Genomic DNA, 11,945 nt, shown 5'->3' with positions numbered 1-11,945 from the left:
GAGAAGGGTGGGAGTGGGTGAGCGCGCGCGCCGCCCGTCCGTCGTGGTTTCCTGGCTGCGCGCGGCGGTGGCGAAGTAGCTGCAGCTGTAGCAGCAGTCGCGAAGATGGCGGAGGGGTTAGAGCGTGTGAGGATCTCCGCGTCGGAGCTGAGAGGGATCCTGGCCACTCTGGCTCCGCAGGCCGGGAGCAGAGGTGAGTCGCGCCGCCCAGCTCCTGGGCCGGGCCTGCCCGCCCCGCCTCCCTCCCCTCCTCTGCCTCCTCCCTGCCCGGTCGGCGGCGCTCGGGAGCCCCCGCCCCTTCCCCCAACAGTGGGGGCGGGGGCCACGGGCGGTCCCCTCCCTGCCAGCTCCAGGGCCAGTGTGGGACCCGGCTCGGCCACGACCTGGGTCTGCCTCTGGGAGAGCCCTGCCTGCGTTCTGCCTCCACCCGCGTCTCACCGCGAAGGTGACTGTTCCCCTTGCCCCAGCCCTCTCCGACCGTCCCCAGTAGTCGGAGTGGATGCTGGGGTGTGCGAGACCCCCGGTGTGTGTTTCCCGAAGGCGTCATCCGCAGGCCGCCTCGGCCGTCTGTTCGGCGTCGGAGAGAAGGAACCGGGAAATTGAGACAGTTTTTACAGCCTGAGACTTCCTTGGTGAACTTTTTTTTTTTTCCCCCTAAGGCAGGCTCCTCAAAGCTGCGCCACTGCAGGGATCCAGGACCTCCGAGGGCTGACGCCGCTCTGGTTTGGCCTTGGCATGTGTGGGAGCAGTTTTTATCAGAGAGAAAGCTCATTTTGCAAGTTTATTTAAAAGTCGAATCACATCAGGAAAACTCCAAGAAAGATTCTAGGGTCGCACCTTTTCTTTGTTAGGCAGTGGAGCTGGGCAGAACTGCAGCTGTGGTAGGTGCCTTTTCCAGACCTGTGGCCAGTCTGAAATGGTTAGTCCCCTGAATTGGATTACTCAGGCTGTTTTTCCCCTTTGCTGTGCGAAGTAGTAGTAGCTCTTCTGACCCACTCCTAAGATACAAAGACTGCTGGGAGTGAGCCATTCCAGGGTTAAATTGCTGTATCTTTGTTCATACTTCATAAAGGCTCTTTGAAGATACCGATGCGGAATCTTTAAACTACAGCTAGTTTATTTTTTCAGCTTTATTTTCTGTTTTGTTTCTCCTGTTTGAAGGTGTAAATGCAGGACCATGCGATCCTATTCTGGATTTGTTTGTAATTGTGTTTATAAAACAGTACAGTACTGGGATTTTATGTAGCATTGAATATTGAGTAGATGATAATGTTCTCAATGATTCCTGTCACTTTCCCACTGAAATGTTTAGGGCATACTTACAGTTGTCTTCTCTTTAATAGGTACAGGTAACAGATCTTTACAAAAGACATAGTTTTGCTCATCTATCTTTCAGTAAGTTCATGGAGCCTCCAGTGTGGTTTCTGAATTCTTACTTTTGAATGCCCCAGTTCTTGGTATTTTGAGAGCATGTCACCATCTTTCCAATGTCCAGGGAAAGCTCCCCTGTGGAACTTTTTTCTCCTGTTCCATCATGATATTAGCAGTTAATCGTGGTGGTCTGGTGATGATAGTCTGAGCAGTATTCCTTTGAAGTGACTCTGCTGGCTACTGTTAGAGAATTGGGAGAATAAGCAGAGTTGGAGAAAGTAAAGGAACTGCTTTCTGTTTGTTTCAGTAGGAGGCGTGGTATCCTTAAGAATAGAATTATCCTGGTCAAGTTCAGAGATTGGAATTACCTTTTATTTTTTTTTCCCCTGCAGAGATGCTCAGGACTGTAGATTATTATACATATTCTTTTTCTTCTACCCTTACTCCTCACTAATACATTAAACAGACTTAGCCACCCTAGAAAAATGTTCCAGGTGAAAGAAAAGACTGAGATGTCTGTAGAGCAAGGGTTGTGTAGACAGAAAACAATCTAATGCTGGAAATGTTAGCCCTCTTATTCTGACAATAATGAGTACTTTCGGATTTTAAGGTTCAGAATATGACTTGAATAACCCAAGAGTATATGGGTTTCTCCCCCTTTTTCCTCCCCCATGTGTATGTAGCTGTAGCACAATTAAATTCTTAGCCTTGCCAGTTGTTGAACAAATATTATAAACCCAGAATTTCTGCATTTGAAGAAATGTCCTTCCTCATCTGTTATAATGTTGGCATTTGGATTTGTAGTTCTTGCTTGCCTTTGTGTTGCTTAACCAGAATGACAGTATTTTCCCCTTCCTCCTTCACTCTTCCCAACCTTCTCCCCAACACAACAGAAAACATGAAGGAATTAAAGGAGCCCAGGCCACGTAAAGATAACAGGCGCCCAGATTTGGAAATCTATAAGCCTGGTCTTTCTCGACTAAGGAACAGACCTAAGATCAAGGAACCCTCTGGGAGTGAGGAATTTAAGGATGAAATTGCTAATGACAGAGAGTCTGCTGTTGGAAATGACACACAGATCATTAAAGATGCCTGCAAAGACCTGGACAGCCAACAGCAAAATGGTCCTATAGACCTAGAAAATAATCGGGGACAGGAATCCTTTCCTAGGACTGTTGGACAAGAGGATCGAAGTCTAAGAATTATTAAGAGAACAAAGAAACCGGACCTGCAGATCTATCAGCCTGGGCGGCGTTTACAAACTGTTACCAAAGAACCTGCTGTTCGGGCGGATGAGGAAGAAATCCTCAACCAGGTAGAACAGCTGAGAGTACAGGAAGATGATTATAGGGGCAAAATTGTGAAAGAGGAAATCGTGAATAAGACAGATAAAACTGAGACAGACAAGAGCCCAAATAGTGAGAGAGTAAGGACTGCAAAGGGAGAAAAAGGAAAGAGGGTTGAAAAAGGGGAGGGGGTGAAAAAAGTGACTGATGATGGGGGCCAGGGGAAGCCAGGTTCTGCAAAGCGGTACTCCCGCTCAGATAAACGAAGGAACCGTTACCGCACTTGTAGTACCAGCTCAGCGGGTAGCAACAACAGTGCTGAGGGAGCTGGCCTGACCGATAATAATGGATGTCGCCGCCGCCGACAGGATCGGACCAAGGAGAGGCCACGACTGAAGAAGCAAGTATCGATGTCTTCAACTGACTCCTTAGATGAGGATAAAATTGATGAGCCTGATGGATTAGGACCCAGGAAGAGCTCAGAAAGGAAGAAACATTTAGAAAGAAACTGGTCTGCCAATGGGGAGGGCGAGCAGAAAAGCAATGGTAAAGAAAATCGAGGCACTCTTCGTGTCACTTTTGATGCAGAAACCATGAACAAAGATTCCCCCATGGTGAGGTCAGCCAGGGAGGATGTGGAGAGGGTAAAGCTTGACAGAGGCTTGAGCAGTGGGGGCAAGGGCTCTGAGAAGCAAGAGTCTAAAAACTTGAAACAAGAACTTCGGGGTCGTGGGCGTGGCATTCTGATTCTGCCTGCCCATACCACTCTGTCTGTGAATTCGGCAGGCTCTCCAGAGTCTACACCTTTGGGACCTCGGCCTTTATTTGGATCTGGTAGTAAGGGGTCTCGGAGCTGGGGTCGTGGAGGCACAACCCGCCGATTGTGGGACCCAAATAATCCTGACCAGAAGCCTGCTTTAAAGAGCCAGGTGCCCCAGCTACATTTCTTGGACACTGATGATGAAGTCAGCCCTACATCTTGGAGTGACTCTCGCCAGGCCCAAGCATCTTACTATAAGTTTCAAAATTCTGACAACCCCTATTATTACCCCCGGACACCAGGGCCTGCTTCCCAGTATCCCTATACAGGCTATAGCCCTTTACAGTATCCAATGGGCCCTACAAATGGTGTGTACCCAGGACCTTACTACCCAGGCTACCCGACCCCATCTGGACAGTATGTCTGTAGCCCCGTCCCTGCCAGCACCATGAGCCCTGAGGAGATAGAACAGCACATGAGAAATGTTCAGCAACAGGAGCTACACAGGCTTCTCCGGGTGGCTGATAACCAGGAACTGCAGCTCAGCAACCTGCTCTCCAGGGACCGCATCAGTCCTGAGGGCCTGGAGAAGATGGCTCAGCTCAGGTATGGTGTGTTTCACCCTGGCTAGGAGGACTGGGGGTGAGCTAGAGTGTAATAGGCTCCTGTGGCTATAGATGGTCTAAGCTTTTGGGGTAGCCCCTGAGTATTGTCTTCCTTTCACATTGGCTTTTGTAAGGGAAGGACAGTTGGAAAAAGAACATTCCTAGTAGAAATAATTATGCTTCCTACTTTTTCTTTAAGAAAAAAAAAAAAAAAAAGGCCTTTAAGGGAATGTGGAATCTTCAAAGGGAAAAGGAAAGACTTTCCAGAATTGAACAACATTTAACTTGCAGTGAAGATCTTATTTCAGTTGTTAAATTTAGGTGAAGACATATGGGGACAACCTATTTTCTTAGACATTAACTATCTTTAAAATGACATTTTACTGTGCTGAATGGGAAGTAGTATGAGTAGTGTACCTGGTCACATTTTGGATTTCTTGCCAAGGGAGGCGGTTAATTTACAGGAAGCTCAAATCTTGGGTCTGGCCTTTTCTGTGGTGTATTTGGAACTAGAAGTTGCGTGTATTTTATTCCAGAGCTGAACTACTGCAGCTATATGAGCGCTGTATTCTATTAGATATTGAGTTCTCTGATAATCAGAATGTGGATCAGATCCTGTGGAAGAATGCTTTCTATCAGGTGATTGAGAAGTTCAGGCAGCTTCTCAAGGATCCGAATGTTGAAAATCCAGAACAGATTCGGAACAGACTTTTGGAACTCTTAGATGAGGTAAATTGTCATCTTTTTGTCTTCAGGATACTGGCTTTAGCGTCATGTAATTGTGATGGGTTATTTATTTATTTATTTGACAGATAGAGTTAGACAGTGAGAGAGAGAGAGAGAGACAGAGAGAAAGGTCTTCCTTCCATTGGTTCAACCCCCAAATGGCCACTATGGCTGGAGCTATGCCGATCCAAAGCCAGGAGCCAGGTGCTTCTTCCTGGTCTCCCATGTGGGTGCAGGGCCCAAGCATTTGGGCCATCCTCCACTGCCTTCCTGGGCCACAGCAGAGAGCTGGACTGTAAGAGGAGCAACCAGGACTAGAACCCCGTGCCCATATGGGATGCGGCGCCACAGGCAGAGGATTAACCAAGTGAGCCACGGCACTGGCCTCTTGTGATGGGTTTTTATCGTCTGAAATACTATGTTTTATAATATAACATTGGCAAAAAGTTTAAAACTTTTCTCTTGGGTTTTGGCCTACCCTTACTTACCAGTGTTGCTACCTTGGGGCTATAACTTAATGTTAATACTGATTAGTTTTGAGCTTAAGAGCTTTCTGAATGTCTTGGCCTAGGGGAGGGGTGGAGTGGAGGCGGTCGGGAATTCATATCTTTGGTACAAAGGGAGAAGCTGATGCCATGAATTTGTCCTGTGGTCACTTGGTGGCCAGTACACAACTGTGTGCCTCCCTTTATATAGTGTATCTGAGCACTAGCAGAACTTTGTCCTAGTTTCTCTCAGATAGATTAGACCAGGACAGGTTAATTCAGCTCTTTCTTATTTTTTTCTCTTCATAGGGTAGTGACTTCTTTGATAGTTTGCTTCAGAAGCTGCAGGTTACTTACAAGTTCAAACTGGAGGACTACATGGACGGTCTTGCCATTCGCAGCAAGCCATTACGCAAGACAGTAAGTCAGCTTCTTTAACTCAAATTAATTCATCCATTTAGTAAACACTTATTTGTGTGTTAGTTATGTGTTAGGCACTATGCTGGATGTTGAGGATATAAGCATGAAAGATGGAATCCAGCAGAAGAGATAGATTAAATCAATATTTGCCATGTAATAAGTACTATTGTAGTGGTATGTATAGTGAAGAGGCATAGAGGGAAATGGATCTAATTTAGTCTAGTTGAGATCAAGGAAGGCTCCTCAGAGACTGTCAAGCTGATTCTTGAAATATGACTCTGAAAGATGAGAGGGGCAGTTTAGAGAGGGCACAGCCAGAGACAACCAGGTATTATTGAGAAAGTTCAAGAAGTTCAGTATTTTGGTGTTTGTTATGTGATGTGAGGCTGTTATAGGAGGTAAATCTAATGAAGGAGGAAGTGACTAGATCATAAACTTCTACTTTTTTTTTTTTTAAAGATCTATTTTTTTATTTGAAAGTCAGAATTACACAGAGAGGAGAGGCAGAGAGAGAGAGAGAGAGACAGACAGACAGACAGAGACAGAGAGGTCTTCCATCCGATGCTTTACTCTCCAGTTGGCTGCAAGGGCCAGAGCTGTGCCGATCTGAAGCCAGGAGCCTCTTCTGGGTCCCCCACATGGGTGCAGGGGCTCAACGACTTGGGCCATCTTCTGCTGCTTTCCCAGGCCATAGCAGAGAGCTGGATCAGAAGTGGAGCAGCCAGGTCTCGAACCTGTGCCCATATGAGATGCTGGCGCTGCAGGCCAGGGTGTTAACCCACTGCGCCACAGCACCGGCCCCTAGATCATAAACTTCTTATATGCCATCCTGAAAAGTTTAGACTTCCTTTGAAAGCATTGGAGAGCTATTGATAGTTTTGCTGCTAGAACCACCCTGGTAAGTTGGTGAGTTTACATGGGAGTTGGGCAACAGTGAAGCTATGGGAGTCAGGTTGTAGGCCTAGCTAATGTAGAGGTAATAGAGGTAAAAAAGAAAAGACAGACTGGAAAGATATAATGGAAATAGAATTGAATTGCTGGCTGATTTGGTGTGAGGAATGAGACTGGAGGTATGAGGAATCTATATTGTCTCCCAATTTGTGGCCTAAGGGGAGTGGTTGCAAAGGAAGAAGATAGTTCAGATTTGGATGTGCTTAACTGGACATGTCTATCAGGAACTTGAAAATGAACAAATGAATATTCTGGTCTATCTGGAGCTCAAGAGAAAGAACTGGGCTGTAATACAGAAGTCATCAATGTGTGAGTGATTGTTGAAACAGAAGTTGGGATACTGAGAAAACTGGCCAGAGTGGGCAAAATTGTGAAGTGCACTAGAGTTGTTTATTTGAAAGGCAGAGTTACAGAGTGGCAGAGTGAGAAAGATAGAGAGAAAGAATTCTTCCATCTGCTGTCTCACTCCCCAAATGGCCGCAACGGTCAGAGCTGGGCCGATCCGAAGCCAGGAGCTTCTTCTGGGTCTTCCACACTGGTGCACGGGTCCAAGCACTTGAGCCATCTTCTGATGCTTTCCCAGGCCATAGCAGGGAGCTGAATTGGAATTGGAGCAGCTGGTACTCAAACTGGCGCCAATATGGAATGCCAGCACTGCAGGTTACAGCTTTAGCCACTATGCCACAGCACCGGCCCTCGAGTTGTCAGATGTTAAGATTACTGAAAGCTGGATTGGATGACCTTATTAAGAATTGTTTTAGTTTGAGAAGTTGGAAGCCAGATTGTAGTGAAGAGAGGAGTTGCAGAGATAACAAGAGAATGATATAGACTATTCTTTTAAGAATCTTGGCTATTAAGGCAGGGAAGGAAACTAGAAGATAATATAAGGCTAAGAGAAATTTTTGTTTTTTTAAGATGAGAGAGACCTGGGACATATTTAGGGAGAGATTAGAGATTAATTAGAGGAAAGTATGATGTGTGGAACAGAGGCTTCTTCTTGCCTGTCTGTTCCTTCTGATGAATTGCTACGTACAAGTTCTCTCACGAATCAACAGGCTATAGCAGAGAGCTGGATCAGAAGTGGAGCATCTGGGACTTGAGCCAGTGCCCATATAGGATGCTGGCACTGTAGGTGGGTGCTTAACCAAGCCACAGTGCTGGTACCAACAACATGAAAGGTGCCATTCTAGGCAGAGGCAATTCAGTGTTGAACAAGAAAGCCATGGTCTCACAGGGTTCACATGGTTTAGAGAATTATGGAGAACTAAGGACAATCATAGTTAAGCTGAGGCTGAAGCCCTGAGACATTAGCCAGGTGAAGGTGGATGTGAGGATGCAGAATAGCAGCATTCCAGGTGGAGAGCAGAGTGTATTTGATGGTCCCGAGGTTGGGTGTGTTATGGTTAGCGGAATGGAAGAGAAGCCTCGTCTCAAGAATGGAGAGTGAGCAGGAAGGTGGTGCTGAAGAGGTGCCTGGGCTAAGGTCATCCAGGACTTCAAGCTGAGGATGATGGAGAGCCTTTGAAAGAATCTGAGATGGCAAAGTGACTGTAGTATGGACATACAACCAGTTTCCTTTTGTGCTTTATCAGTTATATACACAAAGTTCTTGGTGTTCATTGATAAAAAGAATGTATGGAATAGTCAGGACTCTGAGGGTATATGGCATCTAGTGACATGAAACTTAGCTGGGTCACAAGTTTGAGTTCTGTGCTAGAGACTGATGTGCAGTAGCTGTTTAGTTAGCTAGTGAGTAAGCCTTCCTGAAGGGTCAGCATCGGCTCAGGTGAGCTCTGTTCTGTATTCAGTGACTTGTTCCTTTGTTTTGTGTTGGGTGCAGTTGAGTTGTATGTTGTGAATGGTATTCCTTAAGGAGATTTTTAAAAATTTTATTTATGTTACTTATTTTGGGAGTGAGAGGAGAGCTCAATCTTCCATCTACTGGTTCACTCCTCAGCAGTGACCAGGGCTGGGCCAGGCAGAAGCCAGGAGCTGGGAACTCAGCTTGGGTTTCCTATGTGGGTGGCAGGGACACAAGTACTTAAGCCATCTCAAGTACTGCCTCCCAGGGTGTGCTGTAGCAGGAAGCTGGAATTGAGAGTGCGGATGGGACTCAAACTCAGGCATTCTAGTGTGGGATGTAGGTATTTTAATTGGCATCCTAACTGCTATGCCAAATGCCTGTCTCTGGGAAAACTTTTGATTGGGTGAATGTCTTGGGATTGTTAAGGGTCTGTTCTTTTGTTTCCTTATTGAGTGACAGGTACTGAGCCTGTCAGTGGGAAAACATTTTTGTAATACTACACCATCTCTGGTGTGTTGTAGGTGTTTGGAAAAGGACGAAGGGTCTTTGTAAAGTTCACAAAAATATATATTGTGAAGAAACTATGCATGGATTTCAGTATTTTTGCACTGAAATAAACATTTATTTTAATTCTGTTTCCCCATTAGCTTTTTGAGGTACCCTCCTAATGTTTTTGGCAAAGGGAGCATAATTTAGTAGTACAGTTCCTTGATAGTAACTGAGAAAAAGACTGACAATGACAGGAAAGAACAGTAAACAGTTTTTTTCTTTTTATTTATTTTTTAAAGATTTATTTTTATTTAACTGAAAGGCGAAGTTAGAGGGAGAGACAGAAAGAGAGATGTTCCATCTGCTGGTTTATTCTCCAAGTGGCCATAACAGCTGCAGCTGTGCCAGGCCAAAGCATGAAACCCAGAGATTCTTCCAGGTATTCTGTGTGGGTGCAGGGACCCAAAACTTGGGCCATCTTCCGATGCCTTCCTAGGCGCATTAGCAGGGAGGTGGATTGAAAATGGAGCACTGCTCGCTTTGGCAGCACATACACTAAAATTGGAACAATACAGAGAAGATTAGCATGGCCTCTGTGCAAGGGTGACACACAAATTCGTGAAGTGTTCCATATTTTTATAAAATTCTAACTTCAGTAAGCACCAACACACCCAGATAAGAGAAAAACTTTATGAGTCTATTAGGCCTATGGAAACTGTCATTTACCAATCACATCTGGCAATAAATCAGAGACCACAAATAGGTACCAAAAAAAAAAAAAAAAAAGAAAAAGAAGAAAGAAAGAAAGAAAGAAAGGAGCAGCTGGATCTGGAACCAGAGCCAATAACGGATGCCGGCGTCCAGGCGATAGCTTAATCCGCTATGCCACAGTGCCAGCCCAACAGTTTTCCTAATATTTGTTTATCATTTTATAGTTTATAAGATTTTTTTTTTTTTTTTTTTGACAGACAGAGTTACACAGTGAGAGAGAGAGACAGAGAGAAAGGTCTTTCTTTTGCCATTGGTTCACCCTCCAATGGCCACTGTGGCCGGCGCGCTGCGCCTATCCAAAGGCAGGAGCCAGGTACTTCTCCTGGTCTCCCATGGGGTGCAGGGCCCAAGCACTTGGGCCATCCTCCACTGCACTCTCGGACCACAGCAGAGAGCTGGCCTGGAAGAGGGGCAACTGGGACAGAATCTGGCACCCCGACCGGGACTAGAACCCGGTGTGCCAGCGCCACAAGGCGGAGGATTAGCCTAGTGAGCCACGGCGCTGGCCAATTTTATAGTTTATAAGATTTTTTTTTTTGACAGGCAGAGTGGACAGTGAGAGAGAGAGACAGAGAGAAAGGTCTTCCTTTGCCGTTGGTTCACCTTCCAATGGCCGCCGTGGCCGGCGCGCTGCAGCCAGCGCACCGCGCTGATCTGATGGCAGGAGCCAGGAGCCAGGTGCTTTTCCTGGTCTCCCATGGGGTGCAGGGCCCAAGCACCTGGGCCATCCTCCACTGCACTCCCTGGCCACAGCAGAGGGCTGGCCTGGAAGAGGGGCAACCGGGACAGAATCCGGCGCCCCAACCGGGACTAGAACCCGGTGTGCCGGCACCACAAGGCAGAGGATTAGCCTAGTGAGCTGCGGCGCCGGCATGTTTATAAGATATTTTTACATTCATTCAATCCAGTTATTCTACTGAACAGGTATTTTTATGTTCTGCAGAAGAAACAGTCCTGGCATGTTGCAATGACTTCTTGAGATCATACACTGTTTATATAGTCAGGTCTCCTGACTCTGAGTTTTGTAAGATTTTCTTTCATTTGCCTGGAAATAACAATCACCCCCTCTACTTTCTGCCTTTGTGCTTTCTCAGTAATTTTTTTTTGAATAATTATTTATTTATTTGAGAGAGTTACAGACAGGGAGAAGGAGAGACAGAGAGACAGGACTTCCATCTGCTAGTTCACTCCCCATATGGCTGCAACAGCCGGAGCTGGGCCCATGTAAAGCCAGGAACTTGGAGCTACTTCTGGGTCGCCCATGTGGGTGCAGGGGCCCAAGCACTTGGGCCATCCTCCACTACTTCCCCAGGCCACAGCAGAGAGCTGGATCGGAAGTAGAACAGCCGGGTCTCGAACTGGCGCCCATAGGGGTTGCCAGCGCTTCAGGCCAGGGCTGTAACCCGCTGCACCACAGCACTGGCGCCAGTAAATTTTTGTATCACATTGTTAGCTGATTTTTGGTCATAAAGGTAAAGCTGAAAACGGTATACTTTTTTTTTTTTTTTTTTTTTTTTTTTTTTTTTTTTTTGACAGGCAGAGTGGACAGTGAGAGAGAAAGAGAGAGAAAGGTCTTCCTTTTCCGTTGGTTCACCCTCCAATGGCCGCTGCGGCCGGTGTACTGCACTGATCCGAAGCCAGGAGCCAGGTGCTTCCCCTGGTCTCCCATGCGGGTACAGGGCCCAAGGACTTGGGCCATCATCGTCCACTGCACTCCTGGGCCACAGCAGAGAGCTGGCCTGGAAGAGGAGCAACCGGGACAGAATCCGGTGCCTTGACTGGAGTGCCGGCGCTGCAGATAGAGGATTAGCCTATTGAGCCGTGGCACCGGCCCTTTTTTTTAAATTTATTTATTTATTTTAAGATTTATTTGTTTAGCCGGCGCCGCGGCTCAGTAGGCTAATCCTCTGCCTTGCAGCGCTGGCACACCGGGTTCTAGTCCCGGGCGGAGCACTGGATTCTGTCCCGGTTGCCCCTCTTCCAGGCCAGCTCTCTGCTGTGGGCAGGGAGTGTAGTGGAGGATGGCCTAAGTGCTTGGGCCCTGCACCCCATGGGAGACCAGGAGAAGCGCCTGGCTCCTGCCTTTGGATAGGCGCAGTGCGCTGGCCACAGCGGCCAGTGGAGGGTGAACCAACGGCAAAAGGAAGACTTTTCTCTCTGTCTCTCTCTCTCACTGTCCACTCTGCCTGTCAAAAAAAAAAAAAAAAAAAAAAAAAGGATTTATTTGTTTATTTGAAAGTTAGAGTTACACGGAGACAGGAGAGGCAGTAAGAGAGA

The 11,945-nt window shown here is 46.7% G+C and overlaps 1 protein-coding gene and 1 non-coding gene across 9 annotated transcripts in view; both read left to right on the top strand.

Annotated features, from left to right (window-relative positions):
* The first annotated feature begins 9 nt into the window (after positions 1 to 9).
* SMG6 (SMG6 nonsense mediated mRNA decay factor) overlaps positions 10 to 11,945 on the top strand; it is a 262,938-nt gene continuing 251,002 nt past the window's right edge. For 4 of the 8 annotated variants that reach the window (XR_007911238.2, XM_051824498.2, XM_002718880.5 and 1 more), the window contains exons 1-4: positions 10 to 193; positions 2,265 to 4,023; positions 4,559 to 4,751; positions 5,543 to 5,653. Coding sequence is in view for 5 of the 8 variants with exons in the window: in XM_051824498.2 (XP_051680458.1) it covers positions 106 to 193; positions 2,265 to 4,023; positions 4,559 to 4,751; positions 5,543 to 5,653 (2,151 nt within the window). In the remaining 3 variants the exon portion in view is untranslated. Of the gene's footprint in view, positions 194 to 312; positions 446 to 616; positions 920 to 2,264; positions 4,024 to 4,558; positions 4,752 to 5,542; positions 5,654 to 11,945 lie in introns of those variants that run through there. The other 4 variants (XM_051824499.2, XM_051824497.2, XM_070061186.1 and 1 more) reach the window with 4 other exon arrangements.
* LOC127484588 (U6 spliceosomal RNA) lies at positions 9,429 to 9,535 on the top strand. Its single transcript, XR_007911640.1, has one exon. It is a non-coding gene; the product is annotated as a U6 spliceosomal RNA (small nuclear RNA).

Source organism: Oryctolagus cuniculus, chromosome 17, assembly GCF_964237555.1.
Source record: "Oryctolagus cuniculus chromosome 17, mOryCun1.1, whole genome shotgun sequence".
NCBI classification, from domain to species: domain Eukaryota; kingdom Metazoa; phylum Chordata; class Mammalia; order Lagomorpha; family Leporidae; genus Oryctolagus; species Oryctolagus cuniculus.
The sequence above is the reverse complement of the archived record's forward strand: the minus strand, read 5'-3'. Positions and strand labels throughout refer to the sequence as shown.